General features: G+C 30.2%; 2 protein-coding genes across 3 annotated transcripts; one reads left to right on the forward strand and one right to left on the reverse strand.

Moving 5' to 3' along the window:
* Positions 1 to 1,528: 1,528 nt before the first annotated feature.
* On the forward strand, positions 1,529 to 18,395 carry LOC111033646 (tyrosine-protein kinase receptor torso-like). 2 transcript variants are annotated; one of them, XM_022314494.1, is made up of 8 exons: positions 1,529 to 1,787; positions 6,798 to 6,831; positions 7,376 to 7,527; positions 9,015 to 9,243; positions 13,470 to 13,727; positions 14,947 to 15,818; positions 16,742 to 16,963; positions 17,845 to 18,395. In XM_022314494.1, the coding sequence occupies exons 1-8, from the start codon at positions 1,650 to 1,652 to the stop codon at positions 18,304 to 18,306; spliced, it is 2,367 nt and encodes a 788-aa protein (XP_022170186.1). In that variant the 5' UTR covers positions 1,529 to 1,649; the 3' UTR covers positions 18,307 to 18,395. The 2 variants fall into 2 exon arrangements, with proteins under 2 accessions (XP_022170186.1, XP_022170187.1); XM_022314495.1 differs by lacking the exon at positions 1,529 to 1,787 and adding an exon at positions 6,237 to 6,428.
* Positions 18,337 to 27,432, reverse strand: LOC111033645 (trafficking protein particle complex subunit 8). The gene is made up of 17 exons (XM_022314493.1): positions 26,953 to 27,432; positions 26,722 to 26,883; positions 26,542 to 26,655; positions 26,299 to 26,464; positions 25,636 to 26,035; positions 25,475 to 25,575; positions 25,154 to 25,408; positions 24,806 to 25,085; positions 23,769 to 23,954; positions 23,447 to 23,711; positions 23,192 to 23,346; positions 22,943 to 23,125; positions 20,250 to 20,681; positions 19,861 to 20,193; positions 19,503 to 19,801; positions 18,873 to 18,965; positions 18,337 to 18,678 (listed from the first exon to the last, which is right to left on the reverse strand). The coding sequence occupies exons 1-17, from the start codon at positions 27,098 to 27,100 to the stop codon at positions 18,426 to 18,428; spliced, it is 3,825 nt and encodes a 1,274-aa protein (XP_022170185.1). The 5' UTR covers positions 27,101 to 27,432; the 3' UTR covers positions 18,337 to 18,425.
* Positions 27,433 to 27,702: the final 270 nt, after the last annotated feature.

The raw sequence follows: 27,702 nt of genomic DNA on the forward strand, positions 1-27,702 counted from the left end.
ATATACAGTTACGATACATGTGTCAGTATGTATATATTATATTGTGTAATATATTTTTTTACAAGTGAAATAATGTGAATTTTATGAATCAAAAGAATGTGAATATGATAGAATATTAAAGAATGCGTGGGATAATTTGAATATTTCTAGTAGGTATTTTTATTTTTATTTATTTTATTCTATTAGTAGGTAAATGTATCATAAGAAAATTGTTTACAAGCTACAGATTTACTTTGTCTATGAAATTAAATACATCATTTTTCATAAAAGTAAAAATAAGTTATAAATTAAGTCAAAATTTGATATCATTCCAGAATAAAAGTAAATAGTTATTATTTATTAATTTCTTTATTTTATACTTGTTTATCATTTGATAAGCCTGCAAATTATAATCACAGATTCTGTGATATAATTGTAACTCTGAACTCATACCAAAGACTACGGGGTTACGACACTGGTTTGGCCGAATCGGAAGATTGTTGCCTTCTAAGTTTTCGTAACTCTAATAAACAAACGTTTGTATAACATCATGCTCTTAGGTTGGTTGGCAGGTTCTTTTCCATACTTCTCGTATATTATCTTATTTTCTTTTTATATAACTGGGTGGTAAATATTATTTGAAATGTATACATAAAGTTATTGATTAATGTAGATTTGCAATTTGTAGGATCAAGTCATTTTTATAATGGCAGGGGGGGGCAAAAGCCGTCCACTGCCGTGTGCGGCATTTAAAATAATGGCACCCCGTGTTATAGAGATCTAGTTGCTCCTTGCGCCTATGAGTTTATAGCTATACGGCTATACGTATGGTATGGACAATGATATTTAATAAATGTCACAAGAATTAAAAAAAGAAAAATAAACATTTATTCATAGATATTATTTATTGTTTAAAACAATATGCTTATGGTTATCAGAGTTCTCTGAATAATTTCAAACAGAAATATCGAGAAACTAAAAGTGCTATCACGAGACAATGAGACAATGTGTTCTGCCTATAAATTATTATAATATTATAATATGTTCAATATTAAAGTTTTCAAAATGTCCCAATTAATTTGTATACCAAAATTTAAGTATAAATAACAAATAATAGTTACTCAAATATAAAAAAACAATATATTAGGTACACAAGAGTGATACAGGTATTGAAAACAAGTAATCAAATATTTGTGATATAGAAAGATACTAAATATTGTACAATAATTATATTATTATTATTATTATTATTATATTTATACCTTCATTATGAAACTTGAACAACATTAAGACTTCTTTAAAAAAAGTATTTACACTAACGAGTAACGAGTAACGACTAACAAACACACAGCCAATGAAAAAAACACAATAGGTAGGTACACTGTTAAACTAATACCTTTATAGTATATAGCCATATAAGTATGTTATATATCTATCAAATTATGAAAATGAAATATTATATACATAATGTATAAATAGTTTTTTATTTCCATAATCTAAAAACATTACACTTATCATGTATCCATTATTTTAAATAAATTCTTGTGTACATATTGTCGTATTTCATTATTGTATACACAACATAGGTATTTGAATATCGCCTGATTTACATAATATGAGAGATCGGTAGCGCAGTTTAGGATTTTTAATGTCAGATTTTTCCATTCGGTATGTATGCTTTGATGTGTCTATACTTCTATTGCGCAGCCCTACCTGCGGCTGCTGCAATCCAAAATTTTTGGAATGAAGATGAATTTTGTCAGAATTTAAACGCTAAATATGCTGTTAACAGCCGTGCAATTAAAATTGTAAGTACCTACTTATCCTATAATTAACATTTTTAGGATCAATGTATTAGATAGATAATAGGTAACCGTTGGTTGTATCCATATCGTAACCAGTTACCACCCCCCTATTCAATGCTCTATTATAATTTGCTATTAAGCAAACAAAATATTTAGAAAAGTGAAAAATACATTTATAATTATAAGATGGGTAATAATTTGTATTAGTAAATTAGTTACACTTACACGCCGAGATGGTTTTAAAAAATAAAATATTTATAACTATAATTTATTGAATGTATGCGATCAATTATTTTACAAAATTTTTAATTTTCATATAAATAATATGATAATATATTTTTGAACTAAATAGAATTAATATTGTACAAATATTTACTAATTTCGTATTATAATTGGTAGGTATGATTGAAATTATTAAGTTCACTGTAAGTTCTATATTATGAAATAAAATATACTAAACACGTACCTACCATCTTTATAAATATTAACTTTAGCGAGGTAGTATATAAAATATAAAATATTATAGTATAATAGTAAATAAGTTATTTGTATTATTTATATTAATTAGGTATATGTTATTGCACATTAAAGTGACGTGTTTATTTGCAATTATTCTAATAACTATTGAGTATTACTATAGCTATTTTATTAAAACTTAAAACTATTACTAGAATCCTGACGTTAATGCCTTAAAACAATTAAAATATAATACAATTATACATTAAAATCTTTGAAATATTCTAAATTTCCATCTTAATATAGTATACAGAATAAGTGGTAGGTAATAATACTTAGAAATTAGAACCCATTAGAGCCATAGCCCATAGGAAGTACACGAAATAAATTACTATTTTAATTACCCGCTTGAAAAATTTGTTTAAAATTAATTGTTTATGAATCACCACATTTATATTATATAGAGTCAAATTGTCAGAATATTAATAAAACACTCTTATTCACGACAATGATTGTTTCATCAAGATTCGTTTTAATCTCTGTAATAAATTAAATTAAATCAATTAATATTTGCCACGTTAATAGGTTTAATCCCAATTAAATCACTTAAGTGTAATGTTTAATCGTTACTAATTAGATCGTGAGCTTCATAATTAAATATATATAATATGTATGTGACAAATGACAATATCATTCAAATATTAGATACAGTGTCAGCTATTCCATGGTCAAGGTGGATTCTGTGATTGTGATAGCCGATAGGTACACCTTTAAATTTAAAGAGTGCTGCTGATACTGGGTAGATCAGAATATAATACATAATATGAATGAATAAAAAGTTAGGTTTGGTTTTTGTCATAACTTGTGCATTTCTGCATGCTGTAAATGTGTTATAACTTAAATATAGACATATATACAATATACAATACCTAAGTACGTCAATTTGACGACGGATATTGGGACGTATGTACCTATTTCTAATTTAATAATTGTTCAATACTGAACCTTAATTTTTGGACATGTCAACCATTGATTTTCAATAAAAATTCTAAAGGTAGGTAGGGCAATTATTAGGAATAGCACAGGCCACAGAATAAATAAATCATAATGGACACTGATAAGGAACTATACGAGAAGCATAGGGAAATCTAATAAACGAATTCACCATTTTTTTGGAGGAATTAATATAGCCATTACATACATATATAACAGTAAGATCTTCCTCCAAAAAAAATTTCCGCCAATTATTGTTATTTTATTTAAGTGTCCAGAACTTGATCATAGGATATAGGTATAGACACGAAGCCGCATGAATCAGTTTCTAATTATTATACTAGCCGTCATATTGCCACGACCAATTACAGTGGCGCCGAAGTCCATGCTAACGTCGGGCATGGCCCGACCACATTTTATTTACATCATAATTGTATTATGAGTGTCAGAGTGTGGGTATTTTAAATTCATGTCACCATGATTATGAGTAATAAATTTATATAACGGCAAGTACTTATATATTAAAAAATTAATATGTTGAGGTCGCGAAGTTTTGAACTTACCCGACCACATTTTAAAAACTTCGGCGTCACTGACCAATTCAATTTTTTACTTAGTACAGGCATAAGTACCTATTATACAATTTATACTCTCTACCAAACATAATTTTGATAAACTTTTATCACGGATACCTTAGAATTTAAAATTATTATAAATGTAATTGTTTGATATATCATTTTTTACATTTTTTTATAATTTATAATAATGTATGCGTGATTAATTGTTGCTCGTTGTACCTCATTATGAATACCAGGGTATATTTTAATAATTTTTTTTTATTATTTATATTTTGACAACCAATTTATTTAACGACAACTTTACCAAATGATAAATATTGACTAAATACCTACCATATTGTATACAATGATAAGTGTGTATACTGTACATAATATACATTGTATGTTTCTGTGGCCGGACAACCAAACACACTGGTTAGTACAATATATATATAATATATATATATTGTATTGTGTATATATATATATATGGGTTATGGGTAACCATACCTATACGTACGTAAATACGTTCATGCATCATACTTATTTACAAGCTATTATGAGTATTTTAGTACTAGAAAAAATGAGTGTGTTATCAGTTAGCCTCGAACTTCAAAGTATTGAAAAAAATTGATCCTTGACGTACCTATATACGCTTTAGCTTTATAGCTAATATATTATACCGACAATACCTAAACTATGTTGTTTACACTGTTCACTTATTTAAAGACATATTATGCTTACTACATTATAATTTTTTACAAATAGTTACATATACTGGTACCTGCTTATATACTAAGTTTAAGTTATATTATATTATAGTAATATAGTACATATATATACATACAGTTTACCTACAGGCTACAACCTACGTAACTCTGTGATGTATCTTGGTTTTATAATATAACTCATATACTTACTAAAAACCATAATGTTAATAGAATTGTCTTTGAATTGACTCGTATCTAAATTTGAATTTCAAATAAACAAATTTAAAATTCATATTTTTATTACATAATTTACGTTGGCTATACATACGCTTATTGTTATATAGGAAAATAAAATCAAACATTTGCCATTACACTGTCATTAGGTAATAATATTGCATATCTAGGTTTAACTAAACATCAATATATCATTTTATCATATCTATTCATTCAATATTTTTACAAATACATAATGGATTGATTTCAGTGTCACAATTTTTTATCCACACAAATAATGTGTGTAATGCAGAATATTAATAATCTACAAGTCTACAACAGTATTTTGTCTTGGACCTTTGAAACGATTCAATAATTAAATTCACGTTAGTAACATTAAAATCTCCAAAATATTTTTTCTCGAATCCTCTTTAAAAAAAATTAGTTCTAAGCGAAATTGGTTATATTTTAGGTACCTATATACTGCAGTAATGTACGTTCTGTAGCAAAACCATATTACTGTGTTTATACAATTATACACAATACTGTCAATAAACAATATTTATAGTTAAATTCCAATGTATTGGTTTGACGGACCTATACCTAGGTCACAATACTTACATCGGTAATAATTAATTGTAATAGCCGATAGGTACTATAATAACTAACCACTAGATACACAATAGTAAAAAAGTGCATATATTGTGCTATTTATTGCTACATGTATAAATATTTAGTAAACATTATTTGTAATAAGTAATAACTAATAAATAAAATATAATATTTTTATTATACGCTGATATTTTATGCAATATAAAATGGCATATCATTATATCATTATAATATAGACATACAAGTATACAACTATATATACATATATATTTATTATATGTCTTGTCATCATTAGTCTGTAAACAATTATAACTTTTAATTCTTACTAAACGATTGAAAATGATTTTATTTTTTTAAGGCTTCGTAATCTTTTTGGTATCACAATTTATTGTTTGTCTTTTATTAGCTACCTATCAATTTTAAAACATCGATAAAGTACCTATCGATCAGTACTTCATAATTCCTATTATAATTGACTGTTCGAAAATCCCGAACCTATTGGCCCAATAAATAGAGTCCGATTATGTTTTGCTGTAGCCTATAAGCTTATACAAATATTCCTATTAAATTGATTTTTGAAATCAGTGAAAATCCAAACCATATGCTTTTCTTAAAAATTTTTTGTATGCTGGGCTTTTAAAGTTTGGTCTGAGATTTATATTGTGCAAGTAAGCAAAGGCCAAGGAGGAGAGTGGAAACTATCTAAATATACCTGCACCTATTATAGTTTATGAGATTTTCGTTAAGTTTTTAAAATTAAATTATCATCTTTATACAGGTACAAAAGTCGTAAATTCATAAGAATACAATAGGTAGTTACTAGTTGTAACTTTATAAGGATAGGAGGACAAGGCGCGTTCCTTTGATAGTCCAATATCATTAATATTTAGTTATTAACACATATTTATTTTGCAAGAACGGATCCAGAGGGAGCAGTATGAGCAAGTTACCCTTCCCCTCGTTTACAAAAGAGATATAATATAATTTGTCATTATAATTATTAAAAATCAGCATCTTAAAAATGTTTTTAATTCAAGTGCCCCCTCCGAACACAGATTCTGGATTCACTCTTGATTTTATGTAGTACACGATTTCAATACAAGGTAAATTAAATTAAGTAGATTTTAATTGTATGGATATATATTAGGTATAACTCAGTGGCGTGCCCTACAGCTACAGGGATATTTTATCTGAAGCAATTTTTTGTTGATTTTCAAAGTGGCCGTATGGGGGATGTTATAACTTTATAAGTAATAAATACATTTTAAATGAATCCTCTGGTGGTAATACTATGAAGACACAAATAAGAGGATTTGTGGGACGATGGGGGCCGGGGGGATATACCCACTAACCTCCCCCTGCCGCTGCCCACTAGGCACTCCACTAAGTATACTATAAATTACTAAATACAAATGTACTATAGTTTATTATGAAAAATAATAATATATGCAAAAGGTATTTTTTTTTTTCAGGCAAATATCACATGCAAAAATACACAGCTGAAAGGTATTTATATATTAATTGATAAATCTTCATCTGATAGAACTTATAAACAAATTAATACTGACGCACTTAAGTAGTTTACCACATTTAAGCATTCAGAGTTCAGACAAATAAAGCAATGAAACACAAGTTCTGCAGGTGTTCATTATTCCACTACCCACCGCTCAACTAAACATTAAGTTATCACTTATCAGTTATCACTTATACAGAAAATTAATATTCAATGTTTATATATTACACTTATAATTACCTATAATATCTACATTTTTTTACTTAGGAATTCTGCTTCAGATCGTGAAATAAATTGTATGTTAGGTACCATTAAAAATTGATATTATGTTATAGTACAGTTACCTTATTATATACCTATTTAAGGGTGAACAAAATGTTAAAATTGCATATACATAGGCATATGCTATATATGTATTATATTTTTTAAGAATAAAAGTTCAGAAAAATTAATACTTTTTGGAATTCAGAGTATGTAATAAAATAATAACTAAGTCTACACATATAATTTTACTATAAAATAAAATGTATATTCCAGATGAAGAAAATATGTTAGATAATGTGCGGATTTTGTGTCGTGAACTTGATTCATTAACATATGTTTGGACTACGAAGAATAACATTGACGGTGTTAAAATAGTTGTGGAATTAATATCTCACAATACAATGGACATGCATTTGATATTAGAGGTATTTTTAAAAATGCAAGATTAAATATATAAATTGATGTATCGAAAAACTGGATGACTTCAAAAATTCGTGGTGATATTGAACAAATCAGTTTTGTTAATTAAAATTGGTAACAGAAAACTGCTGTTGAACTAAATATCTTATCAATCATTATTAACTATTACCAGAAGGCAGAGAGTCCTTGGTCCTTCCAACTTAAATTATATGCTCCGACCTTCATACATTATCATTCATCATACACGTCTTTTTTATGGAGGTATATAATGGAGTGTCTATTTTGGTATTTTGAAATAACTTACCTAAATCAGAATATTACTGTACAACAACGTACAATTTAGATACGGTATCCGAGATTTTTTTTATGGACTCTTAATTTTCTGGTGTACGATATTGTTACAATATACCTACTCAAAGTTATTTTATGAATAGGTAGTGAAGTAATTTGATAAGCCTAATACAAATAAGTCATTTTTTCGTCGGACTTCAAATGTGGCCAGAATGCATGTAAAATAGTTAGTTGGTCGCAATTATCAAAGTTATAATGCTAGTATGATGCAAAAAGCTATAGATGCTGTCTGCAGGAAATCAATGTCCATTATTAAAACTTCTAAAAAGTTTGGTGTGAAAAAAAGAAGAAATTGTTAAAAGAATATCAAATATGAAAAATAAATATTTTGCTCTATGCAAAAATATTTTTTATAATAATGATAATAATAATTTGAAATAGATACCTTGTAATAATTTTTTTAAATAAAAATATTAAAAATACATCCATTTTGTGGATGATTTCGAAAAAAAGTCTTTGAGAGTTTTATTTATTAATAATTCGTTTCTTCACTATCTTATTCTAATTTACAAAATTAATAAAATATATTTTTTTATAATTTTTCAATTATTACTTTAAGAATAATTAAAAAAGAAATTTTTATTAAAATCTGTTGAAATTCACATCGTTTTAAGGTAGGTCTTTGAATAGTAGAGATATATACTACGATATAATACAATAAAGTGTAAGTTTATATTCTATATTTCTATAAAAGAAAAATAGCAATGAAACCAGCTTACTTATAATGAATCAAAGCACTGGTATGATGATGGTGACTGAGAACTGAGGAGTGGGGACTATAAGTATATTAATATATGTTAATAAATCGATAGTCGATACTCGATACAGTTATATAAATTCATAATAGTTTTACTAATATTTATTAATTCGATAGTAAATGGTTAATAATTGATATAAATAACCTTATACCTATAAATGATAATAATCTTTCAAGAATAATTTATACTTAGGTATACTATCTATCTAAACATTTTACACCGTACAAATTATATACACATCATTTTGGCAAAGAGCTTATTTGTTTAGGTGGTTATAATACTTTCTTATTTTTGAACAAATAGCTTTATTATATATATTCTTTGAACATTTCTGTTTCGGTTTTTCACGGCTGCTGTAATATATATTACTATGCATGTATCAGACGGTTGTGTCAAACATTCGATTCAACAATCTAAAGCCGAACACCGAGTATGCTGCTAAATTCCGGATGTTGGTCAACGGCACTACGTATCACACAGCGGATACGCAAGTCCACAAGACGTTGGACGCCGGACAAAATAAAGGCTTGGTGCACTCGGTCAACATTTCAGATTTTACCGCGACAAATGATTCTAAACTTAACACGACACTCGCCTGGTCACCGTCGAATGGTACGCATAACATAAATAAATAATATAATATAAGCTATAATATGTGTCGCATACAAAAACCTATTACATATATATACATGACCAAATGATAATTCAGAGTATAATAATATACATAATACTAATGTGGAGGACGGAGAGGCCGAGTGGAGTAAAGCGTCTACTTTTCTCCTGACGGACAATCTGTCTGGAGAGAGAAGCCATCGTTACCCGACCGGGCATGTCAGAAACCTATACGGGTGCCCAATCGAAATTATGCCAAAATACAAACACACACGTGAATAAACCCGCAATGCCAAACCCTAACACTTCCACGAATAATCCCCTACCGTCCCACAGATCACACAATGGCCTTGATTAACGGCGGAAAATGTAATGGATATAGAACATAGATATATGGTTAAGGACTTAAGGTGTACCAGCCACCAGGATACAACTTTTGTTCTATCTAATATTTTTTATTTATTTTTTATATATAATTTACAGAGGCTTGAGCTACACATTTAAAAATAATTTTAATACTGAATTTAAAAAATTTTAAATCTGATATACATTTTTTTGAAAAAAAAATAAAATACCCCATTTGCAATCATGGTTTTTAAATCAATTTAGATTGTAAAAACATTTATTTGAGTCAAGTATATAGGCAATTTCTTTTTGAAATCTTATTTTTTTTTTTTTAAGCTTCGGCAACTGAGGCCATTAGCTGTAGCTGTACAGGGTTACTGTAGGGTACTATAGGTTGTGGGACTACTGGGACTGTAGGGTTATGGAACACGTGTGTGAAAATCTTACTATTTTTGTTAGGTAGGTACCTACCTAAATGATCCAGGTCTAAAAAACATTTAAAATTGTTTATTTTCAGTACTAGCACTTCATGGACCTTTAAAAATGCCATTTCTATATAATTTAAATTTTGTTCTATTCGTTATTTAATATTCAGGGTTAATGTGTATACTGTATATAGGTGTTCAAAACTTAAAAATTATATGCTATTTCTATTATAATCTGTAGCTAATGATAATAACTATTTATAAGCAAAAAAAAAATTGTCGATTTCCATCGACCATCGCGAATTATCGCGAACTTCGTGAGCGAGTACGTAAGTGTATAATTTATAACTCTAAAGTTTCATAGTTATACAAAGTTTGTCGTTTTTACTTAATCCAACCTACGGCAGATTTGATACAATGTGTCATCACTTGTCCTGTGGTTTTTGATATCGGCAGCTATATAATCTGACTTCGTCCGAGAAGTAATGATCAATTAATGTAAAATACGGCCGTAGTATTATTGGTGGGTATCTTGATTTTCGTATCCGGACATTTCGGCGTGGCCATCTCGACGTAGGGCCGTTTCGTCGTGGGTCTATTTCGGCGTAGTCATTTTTTCATTTTATCGCGTTTAGATAATAAAATGTTATCATTGCTTATATTGTACCTATATATATATATATCATTTATCAGTTTTTATTTGACTTTCGTTGGTTAGATGCAGGATGCCGTATAAACTTTATATAATAATAATAATAATAATAATAATAATAATAATATATATATATTATGGGATTACACTGTTCAAATTCACGGATGTTCATTTCATTTGACAACAAATTTTAAACTTAAAATGGGTGACTTGGAATTATTTTCGAAGTATAAAAATGATGCAGAATTTTCAATTTATGTTAAAATGATTTTGGCTTTGGCTTTTGTTAAAATTGATAGTTACTTTAGAATAGTGTTAACTTATTATATGATGAGCTGCCTGAAGAAATATTTCCTCTCTTAGAATGGTTTGAAGAAAACTACATCGGTACAGTTGTAAGAAATCGTCGTCGAAGCCCACTTTCCCCCCCTATAATTTGGAACGTTCATGATCGCGTACTTAGTAAAGAAGATCGAACAAATAATCACATTGAAACGGCAAATCGTCGCCTTAATCTACAAATGGCAGTTGACCACCCGACACTATGGGCATTTATATTATGCTTAAGGAGAATACAAAGTGGCCGAGACACCTTCTTTTGCCAATTAGAAACAGGCAAAAGTCCACCAAAAAAGAAAAAAAAAATACATTGACGTCGATAAACGTATTTTAAAATTAGTCGGCGATTATAATAATCGTAATATTATGAGTTTTTTTAAGAGGAATAGCACATAATTTAAGTATGATGACCTGAATATATACGATATACCTATTATATTTATATTTTATAAAGTGACCTATCTAATTTCTTAAAATGGCCCTACGGCCTACGCCGAAACGGCCCTACGCCGAAATGTCCTAGACCACTTGGTTTTAGCGTTCTTCTGCAGTTCAGATTTTATAGCTCTAGGAATAATTACCGAATGGCTAAAAAAAAGTGCTGTATAATAACGTGTAACGCACGATTCAAAAATTATTGATAGAAATTTAGAACACTATATAGTTATTAAATTAGTCAGGCTTTCCTGGTATGCTCTGTATATACACACTAGGCATTATATAATACTGTGCATCTATTTTAATTCTATAAAATAGTACGATAACTGCATATCCCCAGATTTTGAGCTATCAACTCGTTTGCATATCGTACGGCAATAACCAATTACCTATACAGCTATGAATTAAAATAAATAAATAGAGTACTAATTAATACTATATATGCAATATTGTGAAATTAAATTATATACTTATTTATAAGAGTAGGACTTGGGCACCTAGTTGCCATATTAATTGATATATCGTTGAGAATAGTGTATTTTCATCATATTATGAACCACCCATTTCTGTGTTACCTATTCAATGCCGAGGTACACTCGAAACTTACCTACTTTAATACTTTATAATATTAAACTATGTTATACCACACACCGATTTCTCTGATTTTTATAAACTATTGTATAGTTAACACTCGACAGTAATAGACTATTGAATGTTAGTTGCTACTATATTAGGTAGAATAGAAGATTTCCAACCAGGAACGTTTTGTATAAGATGTCCATTTTCGTCAACCATATTTAAAAAGAATATTTCAATATAAATTATTTTTTTCTCTAAATATGTCTAATAATAAAACGAAATACATTTCCAAATATTTCCATAATTTATGTAATGATTTATATATATATATGTTACGGGCAAAGTGGAAAATTCGGGCAGTGTATACAATGTCCGAGGTATATTGGGCAATGTAAATTGTGAAGTATTTATACAAATAATCTGCATGATATTATTTTACCTAATCAATGATATTATATACTAATAATTATTATACTCGTTTATATGGTTATTTATATAAGAATATTTTTTTTTAATTAATTACATTTTAAATGTATTTAAAGGTAATGCAATAAAATATTATGTGCATAATGTTCAGTTATATGATATTATACATGAAGTTCATTTGTCAATTGGACATGGAGGTAGAAATAGAATGGAACACGAGATTAATAAAAAGTACAAAAATATAACTAGAGATGTAATAATGTTATACTTAAATAATTGCGAATCGTGTAAAAAGAAGGGAAGTACAGCTAAAAAAGGGTTGGTTGTAAAACCAATCATATCTTCTGAAATGAATTCTCGCTGTCAAATTGACTTGATCGACATGCAAGCACAATCAGATGTCGATTATAAATTCATATTAGTTTATCATTATCATCTAACAAAATATATTATGCAGATTATTTGTATAAATACTTCACAATTTACATTGCTCAATATACCTCGGACATTGTATACATTGCCCGAATTTTCCACTTTGCCCGTAACATATATTATATATTTATATTGTGTAGTATTGAATATCAATTGTTGTACGATGCCCTAAAAAATATTACGTGAAAGAAATATAATAAGTAAAAGATTTTGTAAATAAAATATAATATTAGTAATTAATGGCTTATTAGAAATTAGTAATTGATAAAAAAAAAAGTTGCTAGATTTTCTACATATTGAAGATACTATGCATTTTGTAATCTTTGATAGTTACATTTAAAATTTTTTTTATCCCATAAATATTTAATACACCTAACCTTAAGTTATAATAATTTTTTTAAACATAAACTATTATTTATCAATATTTTTTTTAATTAAAATATATTACTCGATGGGAGAGGGGAGAAATCTCAAATCTCTGGGGGACGAAATCGTCATACATTTGGACATTCCGAAGATTGTCATATTGGCATTCCTTTTTCCTATACGGCCATACATATCTATATTGAGTTTTATTGAAATGATTGTAGACATGAATTGTCACTATAAAATCATTTACCACGTGAACAGTGCATCCGAAGGCTTGAAAACTCGTTACGTGGACGTCAGAGAGTCGTACGCTGTCACATTAAATGATTTGATTCCGGAAAACAAGTACACGGTCCTAATACAAGCGTACTATAAATTCAAAAATAAGTCGTCAACCATCATCTCAGGCGATAAGGTGGAATTCAAGTTCTCAACGCCGTTATGTTTGGAAATCAAAAATTTCAACTTGAACTCGTGTCGTAAGTATAGACATTTGACAAGTACCTATATATTTACATGACAGGTACACCATACACAACATGTTGAACAGGACAATTTCTTGGGACGATGTGCTTTCTTATTAGTTATTAGCAATCTATCTAAAATTATATTTCATTTTCAACTATATGTATAAAGCAACATAATATATGAATTTACACCTATAAATAACTAATTTTTATTTTGCAGTTTTTGATATTAGGTACCTACTTACCTATGTCTTATAGTTATTATTATAGCTCATTTTTGAATCAATAACGGATGCATGCTCAATTTTAATGTGATACTTATTACAACTTTTTCCAATTTTATAGTTAAAACCATTTTTAAGAATTATTATCCTTAGTATATAGGTACACTCGTACACTTTAATAGCTCAGAAACTAGGTAGGTACTCAATACTCATTAGAATTTTGAATTAGATACCTATACATCAAAATTTTTAAAAAAATTATCCGCTAAATAATTTAGGTTCTCATTTGAAAAAAAGAAGTTCGTATCACCACAAAACACTTCAAGTAGAACAAAAAAATATCAGAATTCGAATAAATATAGTATTAGAGGACAAAATGGGGCTGAGCATGCTTAAAAAATCACCCTGTAGCCTGTAACTTAAAACTTAAATTATTGATAGGTACCTAGGTATTTAGGCATTACCTACTGTACCCGGGCAGTCTATTATTTATTCTGGTATTTAATTTACTTTTTAAAAGATATTATACATTTTAAAAATTAATCGTGCCTACGGTACTGTGCTAATCTGTAAAAAAATGTACGTAGGTACCTAAATACTTAAATGTCATATTAGTTCGTATACAAAGTAAATATGTTTATACCTAAATAAAAAAATGTAATTTAATTAAAATAAAAAAGTACTCAATAACTGCATTATTTAAAAATAAGATGGGACTGTGTTGCGATAGGATTAGAATTGTGATTGTTATAGTATTAGAACCACTATTGACCATTACCAAAAAAAAACATCAACGGCGTCAAATAGTATACCTACCTACGTTGTTACTTCGGTATTGAACGGTACGCAGGTACTTAAACTTATCGGTATTACACTATTACACTATTACGGTCTACCGTTTAAGTGGTATTTAAGGAATTGCCGGTACACTGAGTTAACACACCAGTTAACTGCTTACCGAAAAAACCTTCAACTTTATATTATAATACTATCATATTATATTATAGCTCCAGGGCAGCCATACGGCGTAAAACTGTCCGAGACGCCGTCAGCGAGAGGTAATCTTAAGGACAGATACGACGCCCAGGTACGCTGGAAGAGTCCGAACACGGATGGCCGGGGCGTAGACTACTTCACGGTCAGGTTGGACAACGAAGTGAAGAACGTGTCAGGCAAGGACTACATCATTTCGGCAGTAAATTCGTCGCAGAACACGGACGAGGCGAAGAACGCGTCGGGTGTCACTGAGTATGTGGCGTTGTTCGACAACGTGCCGCTTGGCGACCGGTGCTTGGTAAGCGTGCAGGCTTTTTCGCGCATCGGCCACGGCCGCGAGTTCATGACGTGGCTACAGCGCATCAGCAACGAAACCGCAGCCACAGAGCAACACCGATTATACTATTATCCGCCGTGGACGACGGTCACACTACTCGGTTTGTTGGCGTTCTGCGTGGTGTTGGCCGTCCGACAACGCTTGCACCGGGGCGCAGCGGACGGTTCGGATTGCGGTAGCAAGGTGTCTGCGGATGGTTACGACATGGCTATGCTCAAGGGACTGGACGACGTGGACGTGTTGCTGGACGATGACGCGGTCACCGTGTCCGACGTGTTCTTGGGACACGGCCACTTCGGCGTGGTCAGGAAGGGCACTCTAAAGACGGCCGACGGCCGCGTGTGTTCGGTGGCCGTCAAGTCACTCCGGGACCGACCAAGCAGCCGAGACCTGGACGAGTTCTTGCGTGAGATACTGCTTATGCAGAAGGTCGGTAAGCACCCGAACATCGTGTCCATGATCGGATGTTGCCTGGACGCCAACCGGCGATGCATGCTAGTCGTCGAGTACTGTCAGTTGGGTGACTTGCAGACTTACCTGAGAAAGGTGAGATTATTCTAATATCACACCCCTAATACATACTGGACGGCGCTGACCTTTAGCGGTAAAGGCGAAATATTAAAAATAATAATATTATCAATTAATCAATATACGGCATAAATAATAATATTATTATAAATGCATTCACATTATTGGGACTTTAGTGGGTACTGGCGGAACTGTAGAAATATAGATAATAATAGTAATATCCCATTCCCCTTTGCCATTTTGTAATGACAATTAATCACTATAAAAAATTAATGTTTATTTATACCTAATACAGTATTATCCAATATCCATGTTGTTAATGATTTGTTTATTAAGAAATTAGATAAACAAAAAATGTTTTCAATTTATTGTGTTAATAGATTTCATAACTTCATCTAGTCATATTGATCGCAATTAACGTTTACTCAAAATTAGTAGGTAAATCTGATGAGCACAATTGAACTACTAAAAAAATATTTTAATTTGGGTAAAAAAATTAAGGTAGCTATACATACTGTGTGTCCAATACCTCCAGACTCCAGAGAACGACAATGATGCACACTTAGAGAACAGGAGTCAAAAATTAGTTTTTAAAAAGATCCAGATGAATTAAAGAAAAATGTTTGAATTCCAGAAAATGTATTAAATTCGTTCCCAGTATTTTAGCTAAATATTCGAAATCAAATAAAAAATAAATCAATTAATAAAAATAATAATGATAATAACTATAAAAAAATGATTTTACCGAAAATGGAAGAATCTAAAAAACAAATAAAAGGGTGTACCCAACATTGAAAGTTGAATGTTTTGGGGTGTCCAGTTCTTTTTACCTCGCCTTTAATTTCGGATCCATGATGTTATTAAGGATAATAGGCACGATTATCGCCCTCGGGGTAAAGGTCAAGATCATGCAAAATTATTCTGACTAATATCTTACTTAGGTCAGCATCAAATCGTGGTACGCCAACGACTTTTACGTGGGTCGGACAGATCAGGCAAATCTCACTGCTGCGGCGAACAGCAAGGGAGTCGAATCGCTGCAGGAAGCGACGGGTCAGCCACCGATGGTCTTCAACAACTGTTACCTATACCACGGCGATGAAAACGTATTCCTCACGGTGGACGACTTGTTGCGTTTTGCCAGCCAAGCGGCTAACGGCATGGTAAGGAGCCAGTTTCTATTATTTTATTATTTATTATTATTTATACCGTTGAAATACCAACGTAAACGTGATAATGACAGTCAGGGGCGTCAACCCCCCCCCGAAATTTTTTTCTAAGCACGCCCCTGACGACAGTACTCTTTGCTCGTGGATAAAAATTTAATAGGTACAGTAAAATATGAGGTACCTACTACCTATAGGGCTATATGTACCGCGTGTGAGACAAGTACCTATAACTGTACGTCTTTATTTAATATCCATTGCCGTTTCTCTCAATATTTTTCTGTCTTCCATGCGACCATGCGCACACTTAGCACAAGTATAGTAGGTAGTTATAAGTTGTATAATTAGTGTTGTAGCACTACTATAAACCTACCTACTTACATCCATTCCCTTAATTAGGTACTCATCAATTTCTCGTTCCAAAATACTTAACATTTTACACTTGGTATAGTTATAGGTACCTATTGAATATTGATACAGATGACAAAAGGCGAATGTCCTGTAACGTGCGCATTATAATACCTATATAGGCATTTGTTTATTTATTTTGCGCATAAATACGGGTCAAACATAATGGTGAACAGTTAACTAATACTTTAACAGGGTAAATATATACATAATATGTACATATAATAGTGAAGAGGACCGTGGTTAACAACGCACATTAGACGAATGGCTGGAGGATAATTACTAATACAGTTAGCTGAAGTCTGAAGGTATAGGGGTTGGAACAGGGCATCTGAACAGGGAACGGTAGAATGGCAAAGTTCATTGAAATTAATATTAGCTAGGGTCGCAGGGGAGACGATTTTACCGAAGTTTAAGCTTATAATATCTCACTAGTCACGGTATACTTATTAATTTGATACGAATTCTAGCTGTTTTTGGAAAGTAACCGAGTGGTACACAGGGACTTGGCCGCACGGAACGTATTGCTCAGCGACCACCGCACGATAAAGATATGCGATTTCGGCCTTAGCCGGGACGTGTATGAACAGAACCTCTACCAGAAGTCGAACCGCGGCGATGCTCTGCCAGTAAAATGGATGGCGCTGGAGTCGCTCAAGTACCAGCTCTACACTACTCAGAGTGATGTGTGGTCGTTTGGAGTGCTTCTCTGGGAAATCATGATGTTGGGCGGGTGTCCTTATCCGACGATAAGTTCATCCAGGATATATGAAGTATTACGCAGAGGTTACCGTATGCCCAGGCCCACTTTGTGCTGTTACAGTTTATACGAAGTCATGCTTGCGTGCTGGCATTCAAACCCGGCCAACCGGCCAAAGTTTCGTACAATCAAAGACACAATTGACGGTATAATGGAAAATCAATACTCATAATCATATTTTTTTTTACCAAATTTTAATTTTTTTTTTTATTATTATATTATAATATAATATATGGTTTTTTTTTAAAAATATAACATATATATATTGAGACCTAAGTGAAGTAGTAACAATTAACTCGTTACCTCAGATTTAGGGTCTTTAATGACTAATAAAGAAGAAGACGAAACAATTTGAGATAGGAATGCATGTTGGGCAGACGGATAAGGTCGTGCCAGCACATCAAGTTTAGCTGTAGTTTTATAACACCCTTGAGAAGCAACTGCAGCGTATAAGCGAATATTGCGTGTTGTTGAAACTGGCAATAAAAAAGGCTTTGGATTAATAACTCCGATCCAACAGAAATGTTGATCATCAACATCCGACCTGTAAACAAAGAAAAATTTTCATTATATTTCCGTTTAAATTTTATGAGAGTAAGGTTATATTAAATTAACAAGCAAAGTAATATTTTTGTTAATTACCCTGGTACATTAACCCGACAAATTTAATATTTTTATTTAATCAGCCTGATCCATAAATATCAAGGGCAAAAATAACAAAATAATTTTGTTACTTACTTTGAAGAACTAGTTGTGTTGGTATCAATCTTAACTTCAATTGTATGTTCAACACAGTTCTTAAGTATTATAAGTACAGAGACAATACACATTCTAAAATTATAAAAAGGTATGGTTAAATTTGTATTAATTGTAGTAACTTATAACATTTGTATAACTTAATCACTTAGAAGTTATTAACAGTGGTGTTTCCTATGATGTATACTCTAAATACACCATATACTCTTAACATTATTAATAAAAATCATGGGTATTCTATGTTTACCCTCAATTCTCAATGAATTTGCAAAAAAAAATAGTTATTGTTTTTGTAGTGGATGATTCATGTCTTTAATGAAAACCAATAAAAATATATTTAGGTATCTATTATTTAATATATTTATTTTTTTAAATAAATAAAATGAAAGTTTGTTTGTTATCAATTGTTATTAATACACCTCCCTTATTACATCAAAGTCTGGAATTTAATGTAGTAAATGGTATTATGGAATATCGTTTTCCAGATTTTTAACATTCTAAACTTTTTCATTAAAATAAACTGTTAAAATTATACTGAGTACCCCTCAACAAATTGTATAAGAACATCACTGCTTATAAATGATACAGAAGAAATGTTAATCAAAAACTTACTTTTTATCAATAAAGGAATGTGAAACGGTACTAGGATGTGAAAAAGCAATATTAAGCAACCGATTCATGGGTGACTCTAACAATCCAGTTGCATCATTAGGTAGAGGTGTCCCATCATATGGATGTATATTCCGATCAGGTCCGAATATTTTTAATCTTCCTATTGGCTTGGCAATATTTTTTGAAGCATCTAAACATCCAAATTCAGGCCATGCAACACTTAAATTTAATTTTGTCAAAGAAACCCTGTGAATGCCACATATAATTCTCAACTGATTTGAATGATCTTTGATTATTACCTGAGAATACAACAATAGATATATAATGGAATACAATAAAAATACAAATATTATATTACCTGCCATAAAATGGCCAAAACAAGATCAATGCATTTTAACACCTCTGTATGAACTTTGTGTCTATCAAACTTTGGCATTTTAATTTCTTTAGATAGTGATTTTGTTATTGAAACAAATTTTTCACACATATCAGTTTGCGGAAATTGTTCATTATCAAAATTAATTTTGGAGATACCACTTTTGTTTGTTCGACAAGCTTGTAAGAATAAATGACATGACTGTTGTTGATCCAAATCTTTTATACTTCCTTGAGGGTAAATTTTTTTAGATAGTGTCCATTCTGGACTGTACAAGAATACTTGCTTTAGTTTTACTTGTTCTATTTCGTTTCCCTGAAATTATGATTTAATAATAAATGTAAATTCAACTAAAATAAAACAAAAATTACCTTATATAAGTTATGAACGATTGTTTTTAAATTAAGGGTTTCACTGTTTTGGTTTGCAAGTAATGCAGAAGCAGATAACCTAACACAAGGTTTTGCTGTCATGAACCAGCTAGCCCTGCATAATCTGTATTCTTGTTTTTTAGTTTCGATTTGAGATTCATAATAAAATAACAAGTCGAGGCTAAATGTTTCTGTGTCTGGACTATTGAAGCAAAATTCTACAGACTTTTTAGAATTAGGTGGCATTTGAATCAACAAACTTCGAATTTTTTTGTTTTTGCAAGAATGATTTGATTCTGAGAAAAATGAATCTTCAATTGAAGTTGATACATAGATTTTATGCAATGGTATTGCACCAGCATTTTCTAATGTTAATCGTATTATGTTCATTTCACCAATTAATGTGTTAACTTGATTTCCATCAAAATCGACCTAAAACCAAAAAAAAAAAAATTATACTATACACATACTCATATGATAATTAATATTAACACTATAAAAAAAAGTTATAAGAGTTTTATTTGAAATACTGATTAATAATATGGATTTATTACATTGGTTGTATTTAATCAATAATTTCAATGAACATTGAATGTTAATGACAATATTTGTTTTATACTATGAAAGCCCTAATATTATATTAATGTAGAATAATGTTTGAATATAAAGAGTTTTGAAAAACTTGTCTTATTTATATAACTCAAATATGCCATGTATAGTAAATACTATAAATAACCGCCCTAACACTCACTGTTTAGGATGTCCTATTTACACGTAACAGAGTAAATATTTATCCTATGATGATTTTATATTATTTATATTACTTTAAGATCACAATTTAGTGACTTACTTTGTATGCAGATTTGTTTTATTAAAAAACATAAAAAAAATAGGAGGATTAGAAGAAATTATAAAATTAAAAAAAATTAGATTATATTAGTTAAATTATATAATTGTTTTAAAAAAAAAAATATATATATTTTAATTTTGAATTCTATTTTAAATTTTAATAAGTATAATGTAATTATTAGGCAGTTCCAGTTGACATTTAACTGTATAATATTAAAACAATCAAGATAAAAAACATTATTTAAAAAAAATATATATTCAGTTTATTTTATGTAGGTAATGAAACACAAAATAAATAAATTATTCCATTACACCAATTGTATAACTTTAGAGTCTAGCTAGTAACTAGTCAACAATTTACTAGAATAATAAGGGAACCAAACTTTATTTGTCTCTCTATCTATAAAAAGCTATAAGTACTACATAAATATTTATGCTGTGAGCATTATAAAAGGTTTAAGGCACAATAACTAGGGCTTGGATTTGTATGCAAAAAATAATGTAAAATATGTACATCAAAAATGTATAATCATAGGTGTTTGTAGGGTTTCAGGTTTGGTCCATCAAACATTTTAAGTTATTAAGCAATTCTTAGTGCATATCTATTAGCTAGTAATATCAATAATGAATAAGCAATTGTAAGGACTTCAAATATTAAAGTTCACATAAAATTTGACACTAACCATTGGAAAATATGCAAAATAAAATTTAAAAAGAGAAAATTTAAATTGTTCTAACGTTTAAGCATAAGTTTACTTTAAATTGTTTTAAATTTATATTTATTTAAAGGTTAAGTTAGAGAAGGGTAGTCCAATATTTTGTAGTTGGCAGGCAAAATGCAGAGATTCAAATAAATATTGGAGGCCTCCAAAAGAAAAAAAATGTATTATTATTTATTCAGTCCACGAAAACCGGTAGAATTAATTATTAGACAGATATCACCAACTGCAGCAGATTTGACCACCCTGGTATAACTGTATAAGTAATACATTGGTGGATAGTAGAGGTATCATTCTAGACTTTGTATTTTCATGGACCAGAGATAGATTCTAGCGTTAAACGCAAAAAATTGCCTAATTTTTTACATGCATGCTATTAAATTATAAAAATATTTTAAACATATATACAGTGTCCTGTGAGGATTTACTCATTGTGATATCTCCTGAAATAATGTAGACATCATAATTCTGGTTTTTTATTAATACTCATAGAGATAAGCACTACAAGTAATTCATGTTTTAATATATTTTTTATGTTTCGGTAAAAAAGTTAAAAAATATATTTTTTTATTAATTATTTAAAAAAAAAATTGAAGATAGCCGTTTTGCAGAATTCATTTTTCTGAAAATAATGAAGTTTCAACATTTTAATTTTATTAATCTCCTGATTTTTAATCAATTTTTTAGTTAATATGTAAAACAGCAAAAAACCGGTTTAGGCGGCGAGTCCCCCTCTACACCTAACGGGTATATCCTCACAGGACATCCTGTATAAATAAGAAAATAAATAAATGTGGTCTTATTATTTATTATTTAAATAAAATACTATAATACAATAAGTATTTTAATTGTTTGAGTGCCATGAATCTATCTACCATCCCTGATATACACACAATATATATACATAATACATTTATTATGTCCACAAAAAAAATGTTTTTTTTCCCACTTAGAATATTTTTATAATAAAACATGTAATTTTTGTAAATTTAATAACTATTCCAATGTGAACAATTAAAAATTAAACACATATTTTTACATTAGATTTTAAGCACACGAAGCCAAGAGCCGTAGTCATAACTCATAACTCATTGATAATTATTAAATAGTGTATTAATAATCTACCTTCATTAATGAAGTTTGTGGTTGAACGTTGAACTGAGTAGAACTCAACATCTCAAAACGTTGCCAACCATTTATTACTCGCTTGACTATATCATCACTCGTAATTGATGGAATCAATAAGTTAAACTGAACACCAGTTATGGTTAGAATCCCAGTACTTTTAGTTTTTAGTCCAAGAATAACCTGGTAATACATAAGAAAAAGTTTAAGAATGTCATTATACATTTATTATTTGTAAGTGTAAGCTACTTGTGTTGTACTGGAAGGTGCTAAAAGAAGTTCATCTAGCACTTGAGGTTCAACCAAATGTAACTCTTTATCAAAAGAATATGTTAATGATAAGTTTTCAATGCATAAGGATATGTTTAATGGGTTTGATAATGTCATTTGTACTTGCACTAATTCTGTTAATACAAAATACAAATATACATTGCATATTTTAATAAAAGTATAAATTATTTTAGATCATTATCTTGAACTCAATAAAATTAATAAATATCTTACCATTCACGTACAATAATTGTCTTATTGCATCATTGCTACCATAAAAAGCATAAGTTGGCTTAAAAATTAATGGTGGTATTCCACGAGCTTCTGTAATTAAATCTTCTTCCATTTTATACCACCTGGGGTCCAACAAGTCTGCATCAAAACTATGTTCTTTAGTTATTATACTGTCTGCATTCAACAATATTTTGATTTTTTTCTGATCTATGAGAGGTAGAGCCAAATCAATGACGGATGAGTCATTTTTTTCTGCTGCATATTCCTATAAACCATAATCAATCTGAAATAATGTAAACGTGGAAAATACTAATCATTATACCAATTTTATGTTCAGATAATCTCTAAGAATAGTAGATTGTTGTTCTGGTGGTTGACTTGAAGCTCTGGCCAGCAATTTGGAATATGCTTCAGAAGCTTGTTTCATGTGTTTTAAAAACGTGGCCTGTCTACCTATAGCTGTTTGTATATGGTCTTCTGCTAATGTCCACTGTGTATCTTCAAAGACCTATAAAATGTAAACAATAATTATTACTCACCAAAAAAAGGTAGTAATGTATGTATTGGTTTCACAATGATGAGTAGTGCTCTTTTGTACCTCTATAATATTATTTTCAAGCAGTAAAAATGCATTATCTTTAACTTCATGTGTGGTTTCTAGACTAATTTTCATTTATTTATACCATGAACCTATTTACACTGTTACTGTATGTCTGCATGTTAGTATTGACTTATAAGTTAATTACGATATATATATGATATATATATATATATATGACGTAATAATTATGTAATATATGCAGTTTTTTGACAAAAATAGCATCTACTAACTGAAATAGTTAGATCTCGACTCAGAATCTTTTGGGTATGAAATGATTCATCAAATTTATCAAAATGTAGTCAAATTTAACATATCCATTACAGTACAAGGTTACACTTGAAATCTATCATACATCAGAGTAATATCCCCAGTTTCTATTTTTAATAATATGAATTTTAGGTTAGGTTTCTTGCTATAGAGTTGGAGTTCCAGATTTTAATAAGATCCAACATAATTTTTCACACTTGGATTAAGAAACTGTACTAAATATAAATAAGGATTGAAATGTAGAATGATAAATACAAATATTTGATTAGGCATCTCATAAAGTAATATATATATATATATATGTAATCATGTATTCAAATTGACATAAAGAAAGATTTATGCAATTCTGCATAAGTAATTTGGTTTATTAATGGTTCAAAGATTTGGTTGTATAAAGAGTTAAGATCCTTTCTTTTTATGTTGAGAAGATAACATTTGCCTAAAATCTAATTATGAATTGGTTTTATAAATTTATATGAAGAAAATCCTACCTGATACGCTTGTTGGTAACAACTTAGTGACTGTTTTCTTTGTGTTGCTTTTGAATATCTGTGTCCAGCCAGAACCATATGAAAAGCATACTTTCTCAACATTGGTGGTTTTTGTGATTTCAGAAAAGCATATGCTGCCTGTTCTAAAAGTAGAGCACTACGTAAATCTGAATCTTCATTTGTCATCTGAATAAACATTTTAGCAGCCTCTCCATACATTTCTCGTCTGACAAATAATTCACAAAATAGTATTGTAGCTCTTGTTGCAAATTGTGGAACCCTATACAGTATTAATTACCAGTTAATTATTAAATGTACATGCACAAAACTTTTTATTATACTTTGAACCTGCAAGTATTCAAATATGTTAAAACACTCTCATTGGCATATTCTATAGCTTTTCGATTATCACATACACTAGGGCACATCAACGCACAAATAGCAGCCATTTCTATAGCACCACTATATAACATCCAAGCATTATCTGCACTAAAGTCTCTTTTGGCAGTCTGGTATAATGGAAAAGCAAGAGACCAGGCACCCAAAATCATATATAAATCAGCTAAACGTCGGGTTTGAAGCTCTGGTGAATCATTAGTATAGCTATAAAAAAAATGATACATTATTAATAAATTATGGTAAAATACAATTAAGTTGTGTTTTACTGACATGACTGTAGCTGGTAACGCTGCTGCAGTAGGTTTATTTGTGCTAAACCATCGTTTGGTAGCACTCAAAAGTGATCTACTCACACCTTTTTTGTTTGTCACCTATAAGAAAAAAATAATATATAATAATTATAATATTGGGTCAAAAATATTTTTGCATACCGATTCATTTAAAGATTGAATTTGAGATTCAATATACGGTATTAGTGATCTTGTAACAAAATGTTTAGTTAAATCTCGTATATTGTTATGATCATTTTCATCTAAATAAGCACCATACACTTTTTGAATTTCTGTTTTTGATTCACCATTCAAATTCTTGTTATATTCTTGTGGACTTAGGGGATGTATTAAAGAACTATCTACAGAGTTCAAACTGTTTTCAAATTCTCCACTCTGATCATGAGGATCTACACTATCATTTAAATTAAATGAATTATTCAAGTAATCCCATATTCCTTCGGTTAACTCGGTTTTAGGATATTTACACGAGTTTAATCTAAGGAGATGGCAGCTACTGTGGCCATATGTTGACTGTAATGTTTCGATTATTTTATTGGCTCTGAAATAAAAATAGTAATCATTAATCTTTTTTCAAGTGTCAATAAGTTACATAAAATGAAACAATATAATATATAAATATATACAAACAATACATATATACTCTGATGTATTCATTATTTATAATGAATTTTACATATGTATACACAATTTAATTTACAATTTAAAGATTAACAACAAAAGTATTTCATTATTTTATCTGTGAACCCCCCTCCCAACATGTTTTCCTGTATCTGCGCCCGATTGGAATAAATAATAACTTACATGCTCAAATCAGGATCAAGACTTTCATGTAAAACAACATAATATCTTAATATAGTTGTATGAAACCATTTAGGTGATTGATTTTGATTTGGTAAAATTGATTGTTGGACTTGCTGTGTCAATATTGACACTTGTTCTTCATCAGAAGAGCTTATTACTATCATACCTGATTTATATTAGTTAAGAAATTATTTGATCAAAAATTAATTGAATTAAACATTGAATACATTCTGAAAAGGATACACCCTAAGAAATGTTTAGTATATTCATGATCTGAGACATTTTGAATTTGTAAAAATGTCGTTCTCCACTTAGTAAACCATGGCGTATTTTCAGGTATTGTAATTTCCCGTCCACCTGTCAAGTACATTTTTGTCAGATTACAGATATTTAAATTCCAATATTTAATGCATTTGTTGTTACCAATTTTTACAGTAATGTTACTAGGTTCGGTTGTTATATTAACTGAATCATGTAAACGACTTCTCTCCTTGGTGACCGACAAGGGCTGGCTGTTCATGTTAGAAAACGATATCTGAAGATTTGGAACATTTATCGTACCACCATTGGTGTCTTTGAAATTAACTGTAAGCACAGTATTTTAAGTAGGTACTGTCATGGAATGGTGTGAGGATATTTCCTGAGTGTACTTACCGTCTGTCAACCGAGCAAATGGATTGAGCAGATCGCTGAAACTCAAATTGTTTTTACGACACATTTCTTGCGCCCTCTCCGAACACAGGACGGCTACGTGGGGGCAAAATATGCCACGAATGAAATCGTTGTCGTCGTCGCAAACCATTTTCACAAGGTTGGCCGACGTAAATCAAGAGGAAAGACACACCAAGTATGGCCGCATAAGAGATGATATTGTGCAGACCACTGAAGGTGCCACCGCCCGGTCTCCACAGAGTTCAGCAGTGAGTTGAACTTCAAACTCACAAGTCACAGATTTCAACTACTTCGGTAGTTCGATAAGCCAAGACAGTTAACAGTTTCATATCAGTCATCAGGATTCAGACTATCAGAGATCGCGATACTAAACAGATCGGTGACGGCAGCGCTGTCGGCTAATGGATAAGGATTATTATGCACAATGCACTGGACAGACAGTGGCCACTGACATAATTCAATTATTCTGATATCAAACAATATGATATAGATTAATCCACGACGTGACGTCATGTTCAGTATATTCTAATCACAGTAAAGTTGTTGACACACAAGTACACAACCATATATTTTCAACAACCATAATTCTAATCAATGGCAACCACATATTATCATCATCATAATATTATTATTATACGTTTATTGACTTAATGTAAATATAGGTCATAATGATTGCTGAGACGATGACGCCACTGAGGTGTAGCTACTCTGACCTATATAATATGCTCTGAT

Source organism: Myzus persicae, unplaced genomic scaffold (assembly GCF_001856785.1).
Source record: "Myzus persicae strain clone G006 unplaced genomic scaffold, MPER_G0061.0, whole genome shotgun sequence".
Classification (NCBI taxonomy): Eukaryota; Metazoa; Arthropoda; class Insecta; order Hemiptera; family Aphididae; genus Myzus; species Myzus persicae.

Excerpts from the sequence above, each read along its gene's own strand:
- LOC111033646 (XM_022314494.1), top strand. The coding sequence starts at position 1,650 with ATGTATGCTTTGATGTGTCTATACTTCTATTGCGCAGCCCTACCTGCG. Across the intron at positions 7,528-9,014 it reads ACATGCATTTGATATTAGAG|ACGGTTGTGTCAAACATTCG; the intron begins GTATTTTTAAAA and ends TGCATGTATCAG. Across the intron at positions 15,819-16,741 it reads TGCAGACTTACCTGAGAAAG|GTCAGCATCAAATCGTGGTA; the intron begins GTGAGATTATTC and ends TATCTTACTTAG.
- LOC111033645 (XM_022314493.1), bottom strand. The coding sequence starts at position 27,100 with ATGGTTTGCGACGACGACAACGATTTCATTCGTGGCATATTTTGCCCC. Across the intron at positions 20,194-20,249 it reads TCGTTCATAACTTATATAAG|GGAAACGAAATAGAACAAGT; the intron begins GTAATTTTTGTT and ends TCATAATTTCAG. Across the intron at positions 18,966-19,502 it reads CATTCCTTTATTGATAAAAA|AATGTGTATTGTCTCTGTAC; the intron begins GTAAGTTTTTGA and ends TTATAATTTTAG.